Source organism: Ochotona princeps, chromosome X, assembly GCF_030435755.1.
Source record: "Ochotona princeps isolate mOchPri1 chromosome X, mOchPri1.hap1, whole genome shotgun sequence".
NCBI classification, from domain to species: Eukaryota; Metazoa; Chordata; class Mammalia; order Lagomorpha; family Ochotonidae; genus Ochotona; species Ochotona princeps.
The window spans coordinates 1,869,493-1,892,935 of record NC_080865.1 but is presented as its reverse complement, the minus strand read 5'-3'; the positions used below and the strand labels follow the sequence as shown (position 1 = coordinate 1,892,935).

At 47.9% G+C, this 23,443-nt stretch overlaps 1 protein-coding gene across 1 annotated transcript in view; it reads right to left on the bottom strand.

The window, feature by feature from the left end:
• NHS (NHS actin remodeling regulator) overlaps positions 1-22,661 on the bottom strand; it is a 325,568-nt gene extending 302,907 nt beyond the window's left edge. Inside the window, exon 1 of the mRNA XM_012930430.3 lies at positions 21,786-22,661. Within this exon, the coding sequence (XP_012785884.3) occupies positions 21,786-22,329 (544 nt within the window). The 5' untranslated portion in view covers positions 22,330-22,661. The remainder of the gene's footprint in view (positions 1-21,785) is intronic.
• Positions 22,662-23,443: the final 782 nt, after the last annotated feature.

The window sequence follows — 23,443 nt, the reverse complement described above, 5'->3', positions numbered from 1 at the left end:
TTTCTTTCTAATCATGGTGCTTTTCTTCCTTTCTTTGGCCAGTTTCTCTGGCTGGACCCGCCAGTGTGATGTGAACTAGAAACAGCAGCCTGCGACTGCCTGTCTTGTCTCTCATCCTAACCCTAAGGATGTCGGCTGGGCGTTTCTCCCAGCTGTCCTGCCTTTGTCAGGTTGAGGAAGTTCAATTCTGTTCTCAGGATAAGTGTTTTCACTGTAAAAGGATGTGAACTTAATCAAATGTTTTTTTCTGCATCTATCTAAATGACTGCATTGCTATCTTCTTATTACAAAAACAATAATGCCATGGAAAAGAAACCCAATTTCCAGGCCTCTTTCCCTTCAGACTCCAGTGAAATAATGTATTTATCTTTCTGCTTTCCCTGCTCGATCATGAATTACCTGAGGTTAGGAGCCACCTGGAAATGTACCTGATCCCCAGGAGTCACTCAGGCATTGCTTGTGGAAACCATGAGGATGAATTCAGTGCTCAACAAGAGCTGAAGGGTCCTTTCCACAGAACAGGCTGTCCATACACTGCCATTAGGAGTAAAGCAGGGCTCGTCTCGAGGTAGTGCCCCTTACCAGGAACTGCCATCTGCCTCAGACACAAGCAGCTTGACACTCTAAGTAGGCAAGAGGCCCCACTGTGTATAGGAGGAGTCATGGCTAGTCTGAATTGATGGCTCTGGAAGTAAATAGCAGTCTCAAACATGCATTTTTCCTGTGTCCAAATTAAGAAAAAAAGGGCAATAACTCAGTATTCTTGTGGTAGATAGCAAAAAAGGACAATTTTCCTCTCCCTGTCCCCACATACCTTACAATTCTTTGATCAAGAAATAGTGTCTTGCTTCACTCCTTTGCCTGAATGAGTCTCGTGGCTTTTACCCACCCCAAGCCTGCACCTCCAGAGGCTCTGCATGCTGCCTTGCTTTGCTGGAACCCCAGACTCAGTAAAGCCGATGCCCCCTGCCCAGGATTCAGGCATCCAGCAGATCTCAGAGGACCTTGGAGCAGCCAGTGCCCTGGGGACTTCTCAGCTGGTCATCAATGCATCACAAACAGGGATGATCTCAGCGAGAAGAACCACACAGCTGAGTGCAACTTCACTTTCCAGCTCAGAGAATTATAAGCTAAACAAATGACGGCTGGTTTAAATCACTGAGTTTTGGAGTCATTTGTTACACCAGAAAAGTTAAGTTTTAGAGGCAATGTCCACGGAAGCTGGAAGACAAGATCGTATTCCTGGACTGTTCACTAACCAGTTCTACAAATTTGGGCCAGCCACTTCACCTTTCGGGGCCTCGATTTTTAAACAAGAAAAATAAGAAAAGTTCGGTAGATGAGTTCAATAATTTGCAAATTATCATTAAACAGTCACGCCTTTTCCTCAAATGATTTCTTAGGATGTTTACATGAAACCTTGACATGTAAAACAAATGACAAGGAACCTGTTCTGGTTCTCGGTGAACCATCTGTCCGGCTTCCTCTCCCTCCTCTTCCTGCCTGCTAGAATGCCATTCCACAGGTCTGTGCACTATCTGGGAAACACTATGCCCTTCAGTGTTTCGGAGGACTCTTAGGTTACTACTCCATGACTCCAGGCCAGAAGAGGACAGCTAGTTCCGCACGACCCACGCCAGGCTGGCACAGCCTATTCTATGGACTAGCTTTCTTTGCGCTCTGCTTCCCCAGACTGTAAGCAACTCAAGTGTGCAGACTGCTGTTCCTCCTTCCGGAACCCCTTCCCCGCTCATCTCTGCTGCAGAGCCCTCAACACAGAGTATCTAGTCAAGAAATACTGTGTAAATGGATACTTCGAAAATGGCTGGCTGGAGAAAAACACCATGTGCATGGATAACTATTAGATCAGAACCAAACAAATCAGGGAGTACGTAGGAACTGTGACATGTTATTCAACGTGTCAGAGGTAGAATGAATGGAGCCTTTAGCCTATTCTGTGAGCCAACAGCCAAGGCTCCAAATCATGTTTTCAGAATTGCCAGTTTATCTGCATAAACTCTGAAACAATACCTGCATCACTACATCTTGGAAAGCAACCTGCTATTTGCTGTCATTAATTCCTGTCAAAGGCAGGAAGTGTCTCTCCAAACCCCTATCCTGAAATACCATTCAGCCCAACCTGCAGGCTCTTCCCTACCCCCAGCCCCGGGACAGCTGGCTCCTGAGCACATTGACTTGAGTTCTACATAAAGCAAATCTCCCCGGAAATCACTGTCTTGCTTGCTCGCCAGCGAGTTTCCTCCAGCATGCCCAGAGAACACCAGCACGCTTCACATGCTGTGCCCTGGTTCGTGTGCTCCTGTGAAGTGTGGGGCTACGGAGCAGTTTTGTAGATTCCCAGCTGGGTACTAAAAGCAGGAAGCCAGGGCGGAAGTGAACAGGTTGAAGCCAGGGAGCCTTCCCAGCCTCCTTCAAAGCTGCTGCTTCCTGCCCTAAATTCTTAATGACTACCTTCCTTTTAAAATTGCCTTTAGCTTTACAGGAGGCTAGCTTAGACAATACTGTAAACCAAGATAATCTATCCAGCAAGAAGACTTATTAATTTAATAGCTTTTTTTTAGATGAAGAATGAGTTTGAAAAAATTATGCAACCCAGAAAGGAACAGTCATGAAAGCAGAGACCTGATGCGCCAACACCGAGTGCACGTGCTGGGGCTCTGCTGTGATGGCAGAGGGGCAGGTCTGACTGCCCTGTCCTTTGCTGGAGCTACGTGTCTCAATGGATTTATTTTTCCTGGCAAAATGTTGTGTAAAGTTCCCAGAACATTCCCAGTGCTCAATAATTAAGTACTTGATATTTTATATAATCAGTGTGTTCCTGAAAAGTTGCTATTTTATTAAGGGAATTATTATATCATTTTCAAATTTCCATTCATTTCTGTATTACAAAATTAACGCACTGAAACAAAAAGTTCTTGCCCTCTGCCCCAAGAGGAGTTACATATACTCTCTATCATGGCACATGACCGCCATTAACATTTCAGAGCAGTGGTTTTCAAACTTTGGTCTGTGGCCCATCAGGAGATATTGAAATCAACACAGTGGATCATGACCAGAAATTTTTTCTTGTTCTATATGTGTATTTTTTAATTTTTAAATTGAATTTCTTTATTTTTATTTTTTATGATACAGTTCCATAAGCTCCGGAACCAGCATTTTTAAAATGCAATATAAGAAAGTAGAAGAAAAATGGCATGGAGTTGGAATGATGTGGAATAGGGCAGGAAAGGATAGGATAACAATAAAGAACAAATAAATAAATGTATTTATCATAGAGTCAAAATGTGAGCATTGATATCAAACTATCGTTTCAGCTATATGTGTCTACTGGCTCACAAAGTAAAGCACATTTGTCATTGTGTCTTAATTGACCACAACATGCTTTAAAAATAGTGATTTAGTAGATATGCTTTCAGAACCTTTTCTTTCTGTACTCCTATATACTCTCAATAAACATACAATAACATGGAATACAACTTGGCAACAAATCTTTTTCACTTTGAAATTATGTCTTGATTACTAAGCATCCACTACTATCACTGTTTTAATGGTGGCAGAACAGTCCACTGCAAGAACATATAGAAATGTCTGCTATACCAATATATAGTAAAGTTGATAAGCCAACTTCATGCTGTTAATCATTTAGGCTATTTCTAGTATTTCTTATTTAAAAGCAACACTGAGGCACCTACACATGCTTTTATTTTCTTTTATTTCTGCAACTATTTTCTTAAATTCTGAAGTGATATTTTGGACATGCAGTTGGATTTTACTAGAACATCTAGTTCCAGAGCTGCCTAATTGTACTGCTTCCTTACTGGAGAGGGGAAGAGAGAGCTCCTAGTCTCTGGTTCCCCCTCAAAGGCCTGCAAACAGCTATGGCTAGGCTGGGCTGGGAGCCACAGCTGGAGACACAACCCAGCTCTCCTGTACGCGTGATGGGGACCCAACTACTTAGAGGATCATTACCAGGAAGCTGGGGTCAGGAGCCAGAGTCAGGGATTGAAGCCAGACACTGCAACATGGGATGCAGGCCTGTGCCAAAAGTTCCCCTGGCATACAATTTTTTTATGTATGAATTTCACAAAAGCCAATTGCTTACCAGATAGAAATACTGATATGTAAACCCATCAGCAGTACCTGAAAGTACTCTTCCACCTACCCCCGCCCCCCTGCAATTCCTACCCCAAACTCGATCCCTGTCATATTTTCATCTTGGCCTTTCTGAAAATATTGAAAAAAGCAATGTATTGTAATTTGGCTTGATGCTTTTCTGGACTGAGGTGACCCACAGTTCATTTATACCAGCTTTCAGGAGCAACCACTGAGTTAGAAAAGAAACAGAAAAGTTAAAGTAGTAAAGGCCTTGTTATATCAAATGGCTCCCAGGGCCTGCGCTGTAGTGTATCAAGCTAATCCTCTGCCTGCAGCACCAATAATCCCATATGAATGTTGATTCAAGTCTGGCTGCTCCACTTCTGACCCAACTCCCTGCTAACGGCCTGAGAGAGCAGGGGAAGACGGCCCGACTCCTTGGGCCCCAACCTTTTGTTCCCTCATTACTGCCACCACAGAAGGTTGGGGGATTTGTGAAATAAGACCAGATAGTACTAGCAGTCATCCAACAAATCTTTGGGTGTATGTGTGTGTGTGTGTGTGTGTGAACTCACTTGATGTCTGTCTGAACTTGTCTAGCACAATCCCCTTGGTAGCATTCAATCTTCTAAGACAAAAAAGCAGCAAGCTTCCAAAAAAACTGGGTGGCAGGGCAGGAAAAAGTCAAGCAGTTGAAGAGCAATACATTACAGGCCTGGGGTTAGCCTTATCCTACAGAAAGGAAAGCAACCGGGCCAAACTCTGGATTCAGGCAAGAGTCTCCCATACCCTCAGAGTGTGTGGGTCTTTAAAGGCCTGTTTTCTGCCCCCACACTCATTTGCATTCACATCTGGCAAGTGAAAACCAGCATCCCCTTGTGTAACTTCTGACTCCACAGTGCTGTCCTACTAGGCCTCTGTCAGTTATTAAAAGCCAGAATCAAATGATACAGTCTTCTCTGTATCTGAAGGAAATCAGGGTTAATGGTGCAAAGCAATTCCCTCATGGAAAAAATTACCTCAAATATCCTCTAGTTAGGAGAAAGGATGAAGCATTTACTACAAAGTTCAAAGCCATGTTCAGATTTATCACAAAGCCCACTTCCACAGCCCCAACTGTGTGTCACTCAACAGTGAAGGCCCCTGTGGCTTCCAGCACCCATTTGTCAGACTTAACTGCAAAAGGCTTTGTACACTTCACACCCACAGTAAACCAAGGGTCAATTAAAGCACAAGTCTTGGGTGTGTTTGGCCAGGAGGATGTTTCAGATATGCCTGATCCTCCGGAAGGGGAAGCCACAGACTGAATCCTTCCACCCTTCAGTTCTGCCAACCTGGTTGGTTTAAACCAAACAGGGAGGGAGCCTGTGCGGCTGTGGGACGTGGGCAGGGCTGGCGCACTACTCATGGAATCCAGGACTTTCAATCTCAGCCCAAGTGTGCTAAGCTGGGTCTCCCTCAGGGATTTCAAAGCAAAGTGCCCCCTTTCAGAAATTGCTTGAAGCCTTTTGAACCCTGAAATCTACGAAGTTCTATCTAATCAGGAGTTGCTACTTTATAGGTAAGATATGCAAGATGCAAAGGGCAGGGCCCCAAGAATCAGCCACCTTAGTCAATGGATAGAAACACCTTCCTCTACTTTCTTTCTCACTCTTGTACACGCTCTGCTTTACTGAGATCTTGCATACAGCCATAAAGCATGGGCAGTGAGACAGAGCAAGGCCAAGGCTAACTGTGCCAAGGGATCAGAGACCTCATCACTCCTGCTCTTCTTCCCCATCCCTCCCCAAGGAAAGGAAGCAATTCAAGAATCCAAGAGGATTCTCCTCAGCAAACAACTACTGACCTAAACAGTGCCAAGAAAGATTCCAACATCCAACTCCAATGACAAGGTGGTGGGAAACACAGTCTTGAGATGCTGTTTGTGACTCCAAAGGCCCCAAAACTATGCTTTCCCTGAAAAGGGGGAGCAGGGGCTTGTTTAAGTAGATCAGGTTTCCTCCACTTAGGACACCAAGGCTTTTACTTGGCCTAGATCTGAAACTCCAGCCACAACAAAGAACAAGAATAGTCACTATCAAACCTCAAAGCATCTTAAGGGAGAACACTTTGTAAAAGTGCAGGCCAAGCAGTTTTTAACCTGTTGGGTTAAGAGGGAGGAACCAAAATGTTCTTTACTAGCAATATATTCAGTGGAAATTATCCAAATGCCCATCAAAAGAATGAGAAAATAAAGCACAGAAAGGAATACTACATACCAATGAGAATATACTACGATTATATGCAGTAACATAGGTACAAAATGTAATTCTGAATTGAAAAATCTAGATGTAAGAAAAGCATATTTTATATGATTCCAAAATGGGCAAAATGATGCATCCTGTTAAGTTCACTGTGATATCTACTCTTGAGAAAGTCTAATCAGAAGAGAACATTGGCTGAATTTCTAGAAGGCTACTTCTTGTTCCGGGTGCTAGTTTCAAAGGTGTGTTCAGTCTGCACAGCTCCACGGAACTATATGCTGTTGTTTGTGCATACTTGTATTATACTTAAATTCCAAAACTATCACACATCTATGTGTTGATACATGGGAAGATAGAATTCTTTCAGGTCTTTTATGCTTCTCAGAAAAAGAAGACCCTAAAAAATTAGTGGAGTAACTTTGTCATCTGTTTCTTTTTAGGAAAACCAAATCCTTCTGCTAGCTGCAGAGCAGCTCTGTGTTAGTGAGGACCAGCTGCCTGCTGCAGCATGCATCCCTTCAGTCTTACAATTGCTTCTCTCCTCGTGAAGTCCAATGAGGTGTTTAGACAGTAACCCACGCTCCTTCTACCTGTGACCTCACCATACCTAAGGACTTTCGAGTCCTTTGCTCAACTGCGTTCAGGGAGCAGAATGGGAAGCACGGGAATTACAGAGGATTGCTCAGGAGCTTTAATACACCCTGCCTAAAGCTGGAACATTCCATTGGTCAGACCTCGGTCACATGATTGCACCTACCTGCAACACAGGCTCGGAAGCAGAGCCCTAGAAGCATGCCCAGGAGGAGGGAAGAGTTGCTGAACACCTAGCCATTTTGTGCCATCTTGGATCTACAATCTCTTCTCTTTGCTAGTTGCTCCATGCCCAAAGTCTACACAAAATAGAAGACATGCAAGTGTGGGGGAAGATAAAGACCGTCCCCGAGAGTGAGGACACAGGGATTGGGGTGCACATCCAGGCCTCCCCCGTCAAGTGCCACAAGTCCACACACACACACGGCCCCGAATGAAGGCATAGTGACTGCCAGATGCTGAAACGTTCCTGCCGGGCTGCCTGCACGGAGCAGCCGTGTATCCATGTACCCATCTGGGTAAGGAGAAGACTCTCGAGCTACGTCAGGAAACCAAATCTTTCTATGCCAATGCTAAGGAGCCACAGGCTCTGGGTTTTACACTTTTTTTTTTTAGGATTTCTTTATTTGAAATGCATAGACAGAGGGAGAAAAGGAGTGTCACAAACACAGAGAATCTTCCATTGCTGCTTCACTCCAAGTGGTTACAAAGTCCGGGATTGGGCCACACTAATGCCAGGAGCTTGGGACTCCATCTGGATCTCCCACGTGAGTGACAGGAGCCCAGGTATTTGTGCCATCCTCCCATGTTTTCTGACACACCAGCAGTGAGCTGGATCAGAAATGGAGCAGCTGGGACTTACACTGGTACCCACATGGGATGTCAGCATCATAGGCAGCCATTTAACCCACTATACCTATTTCCTTTACCCAAGCCACTTGATAACAATATTGATAAAACAACAGCAAAAATATAGTATTCTCAATGGCATATCTACCTAAGCCTTTAGTATGCATACTGTGTATATGTCACACGTAGCTGGCACTGTTATGAACGAAATCACTCAAAATCCTCAACACTATGAAATGAGTTCTAACAATATCCTCATTTCACAGACAAAGCAGCTGGGACACAAGTTTAAGAAATTCCCAAGGTTATACAGCTGGTCAGCGATGGAACTGACTAACACATTCTTTTTACCACAAAGGGGCTGGAAACATAAGCACATGATCACAGTCAAATCCCAGTCCCTCAGGGACAGAAGCCTGAGATGAAGTGGGATCCAACCACGCAGACCAGAGCCCAGAGAAACTCCTGACGCAGCTTGAGAGGCAGACACAGCACAGGTTTAAAAGGAAAGGAGGGGCCTTTAGGGTTTGATTTGGTTTGGTTTAATTTGGTCTTTCTTCAATAGTCCTAAACAAAGCCAAAGGATGTGTCATACTTTCATGGCAAGCGAGTCCCCTTAGTGGCCCGCCCTACTCATCGTCTTTACTCAAACATCTTTGTAAGTTAGCCCGATTTCTCATGCTCATATTCTACCTTATAAACCAATCTGAGAATGGCTAGTTTCAGGATATGTCACAAAGGGTTAAAAGAAAGCTGCATAAGAAGTGACCTTACGCAATCTATTTTCCTCCAGGTAACCAGCTTAGTTTTAATTAGCAAAGGCTAAAACTTGGCCAATGAGCCCTGGCTGACATCTGATACCTGAGCAGGATTCCAAAACCCTCCTCTCACACCAAAGGCATCGGAACACTAGTGACGCACCCTTCCCCATGGCTCTCCTGGGTTGGCCCACTTCTGGCCACCTTGCCCCCAAATCGGAAGGCCTCTGTCCCTACTATTTGTGAAACAGAAAACCCATGTCTTTTCTCATGGAAAAGGATTTGGGCAGCATTTATTCTTGCTTCATTTCTGTCCCTTTGCAGTTAATTTCTCGTATCAAACTTTCAATAAACATGCTCTATCTTGCACATGATTCATTTCAGGGATGCGGAGGGGGTCAGCTGTGGTGGCAGAATTCTGATGCAAAACTGAAAGGGAAAACACAGATTTACTCATATTATTAAACTATAAACACAGGCTTGAGGAAGGGAGTCCAGATGCAGGCTGGAGAGAAACATAAATATTGATATTATATTCTAATGAACATTATGTCTCACTGCCTTCATCTGTCCTCATAGCTACAGGCTCTTCCCTCCCTTAGATGTTTAGCATTAAACATTAAAAGTAGCTGAATTCCACAGTTGGGGCTTTTATGACACAAATGAAAATACATTTTATGTAAGGATCAGAAACATTCTGAACAAGTTCGTCATCTCCCATCAAAGCATCAAGCAGCAGAATCAGCTGAAACTACTACTTGGAACTTTGCCTCAGACCTTTTCATACCTTTCAAAATGTGGTCTTAGTTGCAACTTGGAAAAGTTCCTACGCATAAGATACTCCTGGAGACTCTGAGCAGACTCTTACCCATGTGCAGTATGTGGTTTGTCTTAAAGGCCAGCACCAAGATGTCATAAACAGCCCCACACCATCAGACCAAAAGTGAGAAGACTCCATTGTTCAAATTTGTCTTAAAAATCTTTGTCTAATCCTAGTTGAGAGCCCAGGAGTTTCCATAGTTCTGGGGCCATATTCATGCCACAGTTGCAGAAATGGCTGGGCAAGGCCATCAGAGCCCAAATACAGTTTTCCTCCCCCAGGAGAGCAATGCCCGGACAGAAGGAGGGGGTCCGCTCTGTCAATCGGTTACTCAGTGGGAGCATCTGCAGAAAGCTATCAGACCACACACCGAAGATCTGCACATTTCTGCCTTGGTTTTTTCCAAGGGCATTAGATGACCTTCAAAACTGTCCCAAGACAGCAAATGGCTTGACTCAGCGGACTCTAGGAGAGCGCATGTTTGCTCATATGCAATAGCTTCACAAAACACATCAGATCTCAACGGGAGATTTTGCTTTTGTTCTTCTCAGAAGGAGCGCAGGATACCATCACAGGCAGGACTTTCTTCTGCACTGCTTTGAAACAAGTCCGTCAGCATGAGAGCGGAGAAGGGTTGTCCTTTTCCGTTCAATCGCATGCCTTCTGTACAAGTGGAGCTGCCTAGTCCTAGCTATGAAACTGATATGTCCTCAGCTCCCAGCTGAAACTCACCACTTCTTAATACTTCCACCCAAACATTAGCATCTCTCACTGGGAATACTGTGGTGGCTTCCTGCTTGATGTCCCTGAGTGAACCCTCCTCCCTCTCCCTTAGTCTCTTCTTGACACAACTGCCGAAGTGATCCTTTGACATTCCAAGGCAGCCACAATCTCTAAGCACCCCCACACCCCTCCTCCTCTCAGGCCTCCTCTCACTCCTCACTCTGCATTCACCATAAACACTACCTCAGCCTCCCTGGAGTGTGCCAGGAAAGCTATCACCTCAGGACCTTTGCACTAGCATTCATTCTCTCTGCTGTAATACTATTCCTCCAACATTACATACAGTTAACTTCCTTATCTCTTTACAATGATTGCTCAAACGCCACTGCCTCAGGGAGGCCCACCTGCCCATCCCATTGAAAATGGTGGCCCCACTCCAACTCTCTGGGTCCCCCTCACTCTGCTACAGCTTCTCTTTTCTCACAGCGCTTACCACCTCCTAACATGAGCTGTAATTTTCACAAATGTATTATGCTCAAGGTTTGCCTGTCTCCACTGGCACATAAGTCCTTTGTAATATTTTGTTCACTGATGAAACTCAAGAGCCTGGCACAGAGCCTGGCATATAATAAATGAATGAATTTGGATGCTAAGGATTGCTAGTCACTATTTTTTCTTTCAACACTTGCATGCATGACAAAAAGGGGGAAAAAAGATATTCTGAATAGACATCTTCGGCCAGCAGCTTGGTCAACTGTCTCCTTCCCATGAGCCGGCATTTCATACAGTCACAGCTTTTTAACTACCCAGAGAAACATCTGTCTCCATCTACGTCTAATGTGCTCATCGAGAAAAGCCAATAATGATCAGGAGCTGATGGGCTGACGGCGTGCCAACCATGCTTCTCACTCGTAGCCTTGCCAATAAGCTGACGCAGCAGGTACTGCTTTTTACCTCCATTCACTACCAGAGAAGAGTCAATAAATTGTCCCAAAGTCTGCAATGCTGAAGGAGTGGCTCCAGGCCCAGCTTCAGGGGCTGCACTCCTAACCTCACACTTAACAGCAGATACACCAGCAACTTGCCAACCTTCCTCCAACAGAGCCAAAGCAAACTCTGAAACTCATGAATTCCATACCTTTCCTTAAGAAACAAAGGGCAACTGTCCAAAGTTCTCTCCACGTATGCTAAAACAAAGAAAAACTTTTTTTTATAAAGCAGGCACTCTGAAGTCAGGGAAATGGACACGAGGACCCAGAGAGTTCTCTTGTAATCAAAAACTGTATCTTATGGTCAAAGGGTCAAAGCAGATTCCCCCAAATAAACTACCTACTACACAGGATGAAAATTCAATGGCCACTCTAATTGCTATAAGCTGATCTGGTCTGAAGCTGATTAACTTCACTTTCCATTTGAGTAGTGTTATTAGACTTAGACATCAAAGGAATGGCACAAACAATATCTTGATTTCAGCAAACCATTTGACAGTCATGATGGTAGATGTTATGGCAAGGTGGAGAACTGAGGTTTGGACAGGAAATGGTACATGCATGGCTTCTGCTACAACAATGCTACTCACAGACACTGAGTAACAGATGTCATCTTGGAGGGAAGTTGCTGGCACTCTTCCCAACGGCCTCTGGCCTTAAATCCATCTGAACAATAATCTTATCGAAGATGTCTATGATGGCTTAGAAGCATGTTTATGGTGTCTGTGGGCAATAGCTGACACACCGAATCAAGATTTCAAACCACCACCACTGATTGCCAAGGAAAGAGCAAAGCCAGAAAGATACAATTTAACAGAGACAATGAAAGAGTCTCGTGAAATGTAAATTTAAAATACCAACTGGGCACGTGCAACAGGAAAGAAAAAGACCTCACTTTGAAGACTGCCACCATAAAGAAATAGTTAGTCCATAAAAGCACTAATTTTATGGTTAAAATAACAAGAAGTACCTTAGTCCTGATGCTATATTTATATGAAAAGTTGGATTCTGGCTTCAGATCGGCTCAGCTCCAGCCATTGCAGTCATTTGGGGAGTGAATCAATAGACGGAGGATCCGTCTGTCTCTCCTCTCTGTCAATCTGCCTTGCCAGTAAAAATAAATATTTTAAAAACCACACAGAGAGAGTTGGATCTCTTTGTGTTCTAGGCCTGTGGTGGAGGATGATCAGAATGAGAGGAGATTAGAAACTTTGTATTAGGAGGCCTAGTTGAAGGAACTGAAAGTTATAGTGGGATGAGAAAGCTTAGCAGAGGCTTTACTAGCGACCTGGGACATTGAGATGTCCTCAAGAAAAGATTGTGGCAGATTCCATAAGGCTCCGGATACGAGAAATGAGACTACCAGACTGACATTACAGAGTCTCAACGTACATTAGGACTGCTTGCAAATGGGAACGGTGCAGAGCAGACTCTGGGCGGAGGGGAGCACTTACTGCTGCCGGACGTCCTGAAAATGATTCCCATCCTGAACAAGCTGACTCCATGGCTACAAAGGTGCTTCCCATCTCGGATCTCAAGGCTCTATGACTCCTCTAGGTTAGCTTTGTTCTTGGCTTATTTCACTCTGAAAGCCTGAGGACCTTAATAATGATTAGTCACCATGTCATTGCCTAGGTCCTCAGATTACTATTTCTGTCATTAATGGATTCAGAGATGTCACTAATGTCAGAAACAAAAATGGGTTATTTCTGTCCTAGTTACTCACAACAACGAACTAGACAGGGTCCCTGACCTCCCGGCTGACAGGCCGGTGTTCTCTAAAACCTTGTCTCTACAAATTTCCACCCTAGAATCAGGTCAGTATACTCAGAAACCATTTCCACCTTATCACCTTGATTTCCACTAGTTATTAACATGTGAAACATGAAGAATTCTTGATGCCAAAAGAACTTTCAGGAACTCTTATGATCAACAGTTTGTTCCGAGAATACATCTTTAATATTTTAAGAGTCAGCCACAAAATCTTGTGACCTTCCATTTTTAGTCAAAACAAAGCGGACTATCAAAATAAAATTTCAGCATTTTTTTCAAATTGTCCTTCATTACATTTAGGTGCCATTTCAACCTGCAGGTGATGCTCAGTCCAGGTGGTCACAGACTCTGTGCCGGAAGACATTTCTGAGAGTTTGGCTGGATTTTACATTCTTCTGATGGCACTCTGTGAAAAGGGCCTCCACACACAGGAAGGACACTTTCACTGTCACCACCTTAGCAGTATCAGCCCAACAGAATTGCAAGAATTTTCTAAGTAGTGGTTTTGATTTAAAAGCCCAATGCCATACAACAAAAAGAGTCTAGAAAGAAAAGTTACTGTTACCAGTTATGGGGAAATTACATCCATGAATGATTGACCTTTGCAAGATTGCTTTCTTCTCAATCATTCTGTGATGGCTTTAAAAGCCACTTTCAATGGAGCTGTTAGGATCTCACAATGGCTCAGAAAAATTCGCTCAGCATAGCCAGGAGAAAAGGGAACTTAACCACGCTTACCGAAACCTCCAAGAAAACACACTGAGTAGCCTGTTGAAGGCTTCTGTGAGTGGCAGAATGAGCAGAAGACAGAGGAAAAGCAGAAGCAAGGGACCAGACGGGCTACTTCCCAACTGCCTTCAGGCATTAGTGGTTTTTGTGTTTGCTTCTAAGATAGGGAGTGTGGATGTGCTGGGGCAGCTGCTGACCCACTGCACCAGCCAATGGGCAGCACGCTCCACAGCAGGCCTGTGAAACGCTGAGGGACTGGGGGTTGGCATTACCATCGCAGACTTCAGCTCCTTTCATGCCCCTTCTTGCTGCTGGTGCCCTGAAGGTCACCCTTCACATCTATCGAGGCATACACACTTTAAGTACGCTAAAGATAGCGACAGTTCTTGCCACACTCACTGCAGACAGTGCTGGTAGGGGTCATAGATATGCTTAGTACAAAGGTACTTGAAAACATTTCTGAAAAGTGAATTAAATCAGAAATTATTTTTGGTGCAATATTGGAATCCATGCACATAGTTTTTCATAATACGCATTCATCATAAACTTTACTTTTTAATTGATTTTATTTGACAGAGCTCTACGGTCTACTACTTTGCACCTAAAAGCCTCCAACCACCAGGGTTGGGCTAGGCCAAAATAGGGACATAGGAACTCAATCCAGGTCTCCCCCATTGGCACAGGGGCCCAAGCTTCACACGATCCCCTGTTGCCTCCCAGAGTGCACATCAGCAGGGAGTTGGATCAGGAGTGGCGCTAGGACTCAAACCCACGCACAGTGATGGGGGCCACAGGCCTTCGGAGAGCTACCTCAACCACTGCACCAATGGCAGTGCCTTTCTGAACTGCCGAAGACCATGCATCGCATCATTCTGAGGGAAACAGTATAAGTAAACCAAGTGAGAAACATCACTTCTAACATCGCCCCTGTACTTAAACCTCACAGTTTAAGCAATTAACAGATATTTTTAGTCTGAGTTGCCCCCAAAGCAAGACTGAGTGCAAGTACTTTATGTGCAAGGTAATTCCAGAAAACACCTAAATAAAAGCGAGGAAACAAGACAGAGACAGGAAGGCAATGTTATCCAGTCATCACTGCAGGCCCTGGTGGTCAGTGCTACTGGAGAGCACATACCAGACTGAGGGCTGCGGCAGGGGAATTCATTGGTTGCCACATCTGGTTCACCTACGTGCAAAGCCAACACAGTCTATTGGCCAGATAAACAGCAGCCCTTGGCAGTGTCACAGAAGTCTTCAGCAAGCAGCATTCAGCCTGAGAGGTGACAGCTGAAGGCATACAGACGGGACACTGATGGGCTCTGCAGTATGCGATGGCAAAAGCTAAGTTAAAACTGAGCAGAGTTCTAAAAACGTTGTGGGTAAGACAGTGGTAGACAAGAACTCAAATTCCACATCATAGGGAAGATGATACGCCAGCTGAATATTAAAGACTGAAATCAGTGAAAATGGCCCAGAAGGAAAGAGCCATATATACACTGGCATGAAGAATAAGAAAGTCTGGGAAGCTGGGGTAACACTGGATAGTTCAGTATGACAGGTGCATAGAGCTGAACTAGGGTGCAAGCTGGGGAAGTCAGGAGGAGGAAAAGAAGTAAAACAGAAAGAAATAAGGCTTCCAACTTGACAGGAGACTATCATGAAAGGTGTTTGTGGGTTTTGTTTGTCTCTGTTTCTCATTTATTTATTTTTTATCTGAAAGGCAGATTTACAGAGAGAAGGAGAGAAAGATCTTCCATCTGCTGGTTTATTCCCCAAGCAAATGCAATGGCCAGAGCTGAGTCCATCCAGAGCCAGGATCCCAGAGCCTCTTCAGGTCTCCCACATGGGTGCAGGGTCCCAAGGCCGTCCTCCACTGCTTTCCCTGGCCACAATCAGGGAGCTAAATGGGAAGTGGACACAAACTGGTGCCCAATGGGATACCAGTGCTAGCAAGTGGAGGATTAGCCTATTGAGCCACAGCGCCAGCTCCTAAAGGCCTTTGTTTTAACATAGTAATTCTGTACATTTATGTGGCAACACATAGCAGAAAAATCTACTGGCTATAAATATAGCTGTTAATTCAGAGTTAGAGCCTAATCGTGAGCCACACCACTCTCCAGCTGCTGCTACCTGGAAGAAGTTCCTAATCCTCATCAATTGAGAAAACAACAGCACATCTGTCATAGAGTTATTGTGAAGATTAAATAAGGTATTTCATATAAAACTAATGGAAATAACAACTAAGTGTTAGCTAAACAATTAAATCTACTCGACAAATATTACAATGCAATAGAGAAATGCCAGTCATTTCAGTAAGCAGCAATTGGTCACCTGTGTACCCATACAGAAAAGTTCATCTTAATCCCTACCTCACGCAATTTGCAAACAACAACTCCCTATGAATCCTGACTCCTAATAACAAGGGCAAAACAAAAAAGCTTCCAGAACACACGAGATACCTTCATGAATGAACAAAAAAGCACGCACGTGTGCACACACACACAAATACACACACTATGCAATGAAAGAACTGGTAAACCAGGCTACATGAAAATAAGAATTTCTGCTCTAAGACAACGAAAAGGCAAGGCAGTAAGAAGAAAAGGATATTTGCAACACACACTCTTCAAAAAGTTCCCAGGAAATGTATAATATGAAAAATCTATGAATGAAATTTAAGTTTTCATGCCAAAATAAACTTATCTTTAAATTCCATTTTCACAAGCTTTTTGAAATGGGCTTATACTTACAGATGACAAATTATTCATGTCAACAACATGAACAACTCCCACAAGAAAAGAAGAGCTATAAGAACCATACTAAAAAAATTTAAATGGAGCCCTGTGCGATAGCATAGTGGTTAAGGTCCTCTCCTTGTACACCCGGGATCCCATGTGGGTGCCGGTTCTAATCCCAGCAGCCCCGCTTCCCATCCAGCTCCCTGCTCACGACCTGGGAAAGCAGTGGAGGATGGCCCAAAGCCTTGGGACCCTGCATCCATGGGGGAGACCTGGAGGAAGTTCCTGGCTCCTGGTATCGGACCGGCTCAGTTCCAGCCGTTGCAGCCACTTGGGGAGTGAACCATCGGATGTAAGATCTTCCTGTCTCTCCTCTCTGTATCTCTGACTTTCCAATAAAAAATAAAAATCTTTTAAAAAAATAAAAAATAAAAAATGATGAAAGATGTAGAAGATATTTCACAAAAGAGAATATCCAATTAGTTAAAACAATACGCATGAAAAGGGGTCCAACCTCACAGACTATCAGAGAAATATTAAGTAAAACCACAGTGGATTTCATTACACACTCACTGGAGTAGCCACAATTAAAAACACACTATCAATATTGCTGGGGAGGAAAAACAGCTGGAGCATAAGTGTGTGGAGTGTCAACTGGTGTGACCAGGTTAGAAAACCGTTGGGTCCTATCTACTGAAACTAACCTATCCATTCCCTTTGTTCCAGTAATTCTTATAGCTATACACCAAACACCTGTGCATACATTAACTCATCAAGCAGTGGGCATCTGGCAGCATCATTAAGCCTTGGGACCCCCCACATCCCACATCCAGATGCCTAGCTTTGAGTCCTAGCTCTGCTCTGCAGTCCAGCTTTCTGCAATTGGAGAGGCTGGGAAGTAGTGAACGGTGGCTCCAGTAGGTGGCGCCCTGCCACCTCCACAGAAGTATTAGATTGAGTCTGTAGCTCCTGGCTTTTGCCTGCCGGAACCTTGCCTGTGGTGGACACTGGGGAGTGAACCACACAGGATGGGTGGATGGATGGATTTCTCACACATCCGCTCCCCTGCTCCACCTCCTTTCAAATACATAGAATCAATTAAGTTCTAAAAATTTAAAGGCCCATCAAAAGGCATTTATAATGTTCAAAGTAATATCTCTAAACTGTAAGCAATCTAATGTTCATCATCAGGAGAATGGACCTAGAAATTGTGGTATGCACACACTATGAAATTTTATTCAGCAATGGGAATGAACAATCTACTATACAGGCAACAAAATGAAAAAACTCTTACATGTTAAATGAATAATGCTTGATGCTAAAAATTACATATAAGTCTACTCAAAGTTCAAAAACACTAAAATCTAATTAATGGAGTAGAACTCAACAGAGTGGTTTCCTTTTGGGAGGGGACAGTAAGCAGTAGGGGACTTGAGGGGACACTGGGTGTTCCAGGTAATGTAAAGTTTTATTTCTCTTTTTTAATTTGTTAATGTTTTATTTCTTGATTTGAGTAGTTACACGGGTTACTTGTGTTGCAAAAAATAATCAAGGTGACCACTTATCTGTGTTCTTTTCTGCACATAATGATAAACTTTAATATAAAGCTTACTAAGAAATGTGGCAACTAAATAGGATCAAAACACAAGCAACGTTAAAATGTCTCAAGGTGAACATCTGGGTGCCGAGGTCCATGAAGTAATTCCAAAGGCTCAGGTGTCAGTGACGCCAAAGCTGACCTCAGTTCAAGTTTGACACTGAATCTCAGAAGGCTCTCAAAACAGCCACATAATTCCACTATAATTCCTTGTCGCATCCAGGTTCCGTCCATGAGACAACTTATTGACCCCCCCCTCCTCTCCTCACTCCTCTCCTCACGTTGCGCAAGGCCGCTCAGCTGATGATCTGGCCACACACTTCACAGAAGCCCGCATGCCAGCACTGTCACCCGCCAGCCCGCCCAGCTGGCAGCTCTAAGCCCCTCGAGATCTCCAGAGGAACCAGGGCTTCCATCTGGTCCCTTCTGGGCTACTCAAGGACTTCCACAAATATTGCGTTTTCTCCACGAGCATCAATTTCTTCCTCTCCGTGAAATCCAAACACAATCTAAATGAGCAGTATCTTTTAGGCAACCATGCCTCACGACGGCATTCCCCTCCAGCCACTGCTCCTCGCGGGAGTGGTCTGCACCAGCATTCCCACCTACACTGCCCCTGCTCTTTTCCCAGCCCTTCCTATCCGGCCTTCGTCACGGTCCCTCCATTAAAATGGCACCTAGCAATACCACTAACCACATGGACCTTAGCAAACTCGACCGGCTCTTGTCAGTACGCACCTGACTGCCAGAAGCACTTGACCGAGTCTGCTCTCCTCTCCTCTGGAAACACCTCCTAGCGTCTGTCCCAGCATGCTTTCCTGCCAGGCCTCATGCCCCGCAGGTGTTTCTTCTCAGCCTCTTTCCTGTGCTGTCTTTGAAAGTCGGATTCCCCTAGACCAGGCCTGGCCCCTTTTTCACTACCTGCACTGTCCCTGGCCCCAAGCGGACATCTCTTTTGAGCGCTTGACTCACACGTGTGCTTGTGTAACACATCAGCTGGTGCAAACTTGAACATGACTCAAACAGAAAACTATCGTCGCATTCCCTCCACAACAAAATATCTGCTCCCTCAATAGGCTTCCCTATTTTGGGAATGGTACCACCTAGACTGAGTTATCTAAGCAAGAAAATTAACGAATAAAAGCTAGGAGTCATCTTTAGCTATGTTTTTCACACTATTTCCATAATTAATTCAGAGTCTGAATTCTCCCCGTCCGCAGTTACTCCCACTGTCTTCACCACCATCACCAGGCACACCTGGCCTGGCAGCCTCAGGCTTACCTCTGGAGCCACTTTCCCAAAGTGTGCGGCAGATCAGGCCCCGCCCGCCATTCCCGGCTTGTAGGGAGCAGCTAAGGACGAACCAGCAAGCAGGCTGCTCTGGGGGCCGGTGAGGTCAGCGAGAGGAACCCAGACACCCTCAGGCAGGTGCAGAAGGGCCCGTATGCACAGGCTGGTGCACTCTAGAGGGATATACACACTGCACTGAATGTCCCTGTGCCCGACACACAGTCCCCGCCCTGCTCGACCTCCGCGGGCAGGCTGTACACACCACAGGCCTGGCCCTGGGAGCACGACGGAGCACACACAGGCCAGGGCCCGGGTGCCAGGGCCTTCTTGCTGCAACTGCTCAGTGTGTGCAGAACCGCCTCGGCTGCTTCAGTTCCTCAGTAGACTAGGTGTTGAACTCAGAGCATTCCCAGCTAGGCAACCCGAGGTGCCCAGGCCTATCAGCTCACACTGGCGTAGAACCCCCTGCCCACTCTGACTGCTTCCCGGCCCCCTGTGCTTCCCGACAGCACCTCCCCCTCAAAGCACGTGCTGCAGCAGAAATCCTACTCAGACTCGGCGTGCTGGGCACCCAGAACTGAAACACATAATATTGTGCTTGCGCTCCTGAAGGCAATGCCTTATTATGACCTCCAACAAAAACAATGACGTCCTAGATTTAAATGGACAGAAGGGACATCTGGCCACGAAGTATGGCAGGAATGCTTTTCCACAATTAAAAAAAATAACAGGAGATGTTAAATCCATCCACAACTATGATTGATGTTAACCTCAGCTCTGTTTGCATCGAAGTGTGTGTAGAGTGGGTGAGCCGTGCGCCACGCTGCCCAGCCTCTCCGCCCCTACCTCCTCAAACATCCTCCTGCACACCAGACGGTGGAGAGGACACGCGAGGACTGTTCAGCTGAGGCCCACCTGCCCACCAGTGCTTCCACAGGAAAGGCAGAGCGTGTGTGCCCACACCAAGTTCCACCTGTGTGAAAGTTAACTGACACACACACACACTTCACAGGCTATGAGACTTCTCTATAAGACTTCTGCAGGGAAATCACCACTCGCCCAACTGTACTCCCTTGCTAGCAGCTTAGGCAAAGCCAGGGCCCAGTCAGGCCCTGCTGTGTGGTTTGGGGTAAAAAAGGAGGCAGGATTAAAGAGCTCATTTTAAGTCCCAAAAGTAAAATACGACTTGGCCTACGGCAGTCCTAATTCCTTCCAGAACTCATCCCCGGAACTGCCCTTTAAACAACCAGTCATTAACCCAACTCCGGGTCTTTTACAGCTGCGAAAACCCATCGCGCACATCATTTCTTCATTAGCTTATTATTATTGTTATTGCAGAAAAACAGCGAATTTCCGAAGTGGGCTTCAAAGGGATTTTGGGGGGGAAAGAGGGAGAAGGTGTGGGCGGGCAGGGACCACGAGGCGTGTGTGGCGTTGGTTGGAGCGGAGACAGAGGTGCCCGGAAATCCCCGGGGAAGGGTGCCTGGAAAGTGCCTGGGTCCAGCGCACTCCAAGGCCACTGCGCACCGGCGCAGCTGCTGCAGCCCCCGGAGGAAGCTTCTTACGTAAGTCTAAAGACGCTGACATCACCTTCGCTGCGAGCGTCGCAGCCCAACTGGGCGCCAACAGACAGCGAGCGCCAGCCCAGTTGCCCCCTCCCATTGCCCGCTGCCCCGTGAGCCAGGAGAACCGCCTTGGAAAGCACAGGACGGAACTGGGAGCCCTGGAAACGGGGCAGGTATCACAAGAGTAAAGTCAACGCGCAGCCCAAGATGCCCAAGGATCGCCCAAACCTCCTTTCTTGCCCTCTCCCCGCAGCTTGCCGGGCGGGACTATTTCCTATCTACATCTACAGGCAGGCGGTGGAAGGAGGCGGCAACACCCTGGGGCTGCGAGAGAGCAGCCTGTCGAGTCCTTGGAGGACAGATGGTCCAGAAAACCACTTAGCAGGAACCATGCCCCGGGGGTCTCCTCTTCCTTCCAGGCCCCTCCGGCACGCTCGGGCTTTCGGCCGAGCACTTAGGAGTTCTCTCCCGGAGGCAAGCGGCGCCTCTCCCAGGAGCGCCAGGCACAAGTTCACAGCTGGGGGGCGGGGGAGGGCGCCAAATCACCGCCGAGCGACAAAAGCGCCGCGGTCCTGCAGGAACCCTAAAAGGAGCCCATTCCACTGTTCCCCGAGCCCCCAACAGGGACAGGGCTGAGCTGCAGGGCTCGGGGACGGGCCGACGGGCACCCCAGAAGTTAGACCTCTCCACCCTCCCAAGGACACGACGGTGAGCCTGGGAGGTGAATGGCAGAGCCGCTGCCTCCAGGGCTCCCTCCCGGCCTCCCCTGGGCTCCAGGCTGCCTTTAACTTTGAGCTCCCCGCTTGGCATCCCTGCATTGGGGTTCAGCCGGGCCACTCGGGCCCTGGAGGATGCGGGTGGCTCTCGCTCGGGGCTGGGGGGCTGCGAAGGCGAGAGGAAGGTGAACGCTGGCGCGGGAGCAGCGCAGCGGGGCTGGGATTGCGGTGACCGCGGAGGGCGCGAGGGTGCGGCGCAGGGGCCGGGCGGGCGGCACGGGTACTCACGCACTGCCTCCTGCTTGGGGTCCAGCGTGCCCAGGACCCGCTGCACGTCGCCCAGCTTGCCCTGAAGCGCCCAGACGCGGCGGTGGGTGAGCTGAATGTCGCTCTCGAGCTCCTGGAAGAGGCTGCACGCGTGCCGGGCCACGTCGGAGAGCTGCCGGAGGACGCGGGCCAGCGCGGCGTTGCTGACTGCGCACAGGTCCAGCATGAGCAGCACCGCCGCGGCCGCCGCCGAGGACGCGTCGCCAGAGGCAGCGGCCGCCGCCTCCGGGCCCCCCGGCGAGCTCTCGTCGCCGGCCGCCGGCGCCTCTCCCGGCGACGGCTGAGCCTGGTCCGCTGGCGGCGGCGGCGGCAGCCCCGGAGGCGCGGGGGGCGCGCTGCGAGGCTCCTCCGGCGCCGGCGCCTCGGCCTCCTCCGAGCGGCCGGGCGGCTGTGGAGGCGGCAGCGGCTCAGCGCTGCCTCCGCTCGCGTCCTCCGCTGGGCCGGGCGCCGGGCGCCGCTGCCGGCACAGCCACTGCGGCTCCACGATGCGCTTGGCGAACGGCATCCCTCGCAGGCGGGCCGCGACTTTCTGGTCTCTTCAGAGCGCTCCTCGTGAGCTGGGCACTCGGCGCGCCCACCTGAGCAGGGAGCGGGGGCAGGAATCCGGCAAGGGCGCGACCAGGCAGTCCGGATAGGTAGGGGCTCCTCGCTCACCTGGCCTCCGCCTCTTCCCCGCCCTCTCCCTAGCAAATCAGTCCAGCTGGTCCTCTCAGGAGTGCACCGTTCCGTGAGGAGGATGACAAGCGCCGGGCACAAAATCCTGGGGTGTGCCGGGGCTCTCCTCACATGCTTCCAACTGGGGTCGGCTGGCTCAGCTCCATCGCTCCTGCGCCCGCCGCCGCCGCCGCCGCCTACATAAATGGGCGTGTGTGTCTGTGTGTGTGCATGGGTGAGTGGCTGGGTGAGTGTGTGCGCGCGCCTCAGTTTGAAAGTACCCCGGCGCAGGCCTCTCCCCGCGCGCCCCTCGGCCGCTCCGGGGAGCGAGTGCGCCGGGATCGCTCTCCCTCTCTGGGCGGGGAGGTTTCGGAGAGGTGCTCTGAAAACCCGGAGAGAGGAATCCGCCTCCAGTCCGGGCGCAGGAGGCGGCGCGGGGGCGGCGGGGCGGCCGCTGGGCGGGGAAGGCCGGGCGAGGGGGCGCAGCGCCCTGCGCGGCCGCTGGGAGTCACTGGTGGCCTCGCGGCGCAGGGCACGTTCCGGCGCCGAGCCACTTCCTCGAGTCCCTGAGGTGAGGACTGAGCGCGTCAGCGTGCTGGGGGCGGGGAAGTTCTCCAATTTGGGAGTGGGGGTGTGGGTAGCGGGCGCAGTGGGAGGAGGGGAGGGGACTGGGGATGCGGCCGATTTGGCCTGTCGGAGCAAGTTGCTTCGCTGAATTCCAGCTCGGGGCAAGCAAGTCTTTTGGGTTCTTACAGGGAGACACGGGCTACTTCTTGGGAGTGCCCCGGACTGTGGGAGCGCAATGCAACAGCTGGGCAGGGGGACGGGCGCGGCTCACGCCTGTGCAGCCCTAGTGACCCCATAGAGATACCACGTGTGGTCGCTCTGGGCACCCTTTCCCATAGAGTATCATGAATGAGAGCCAAACCACCAATGAGCACAATCCCAGACAACTACTTGCAAAA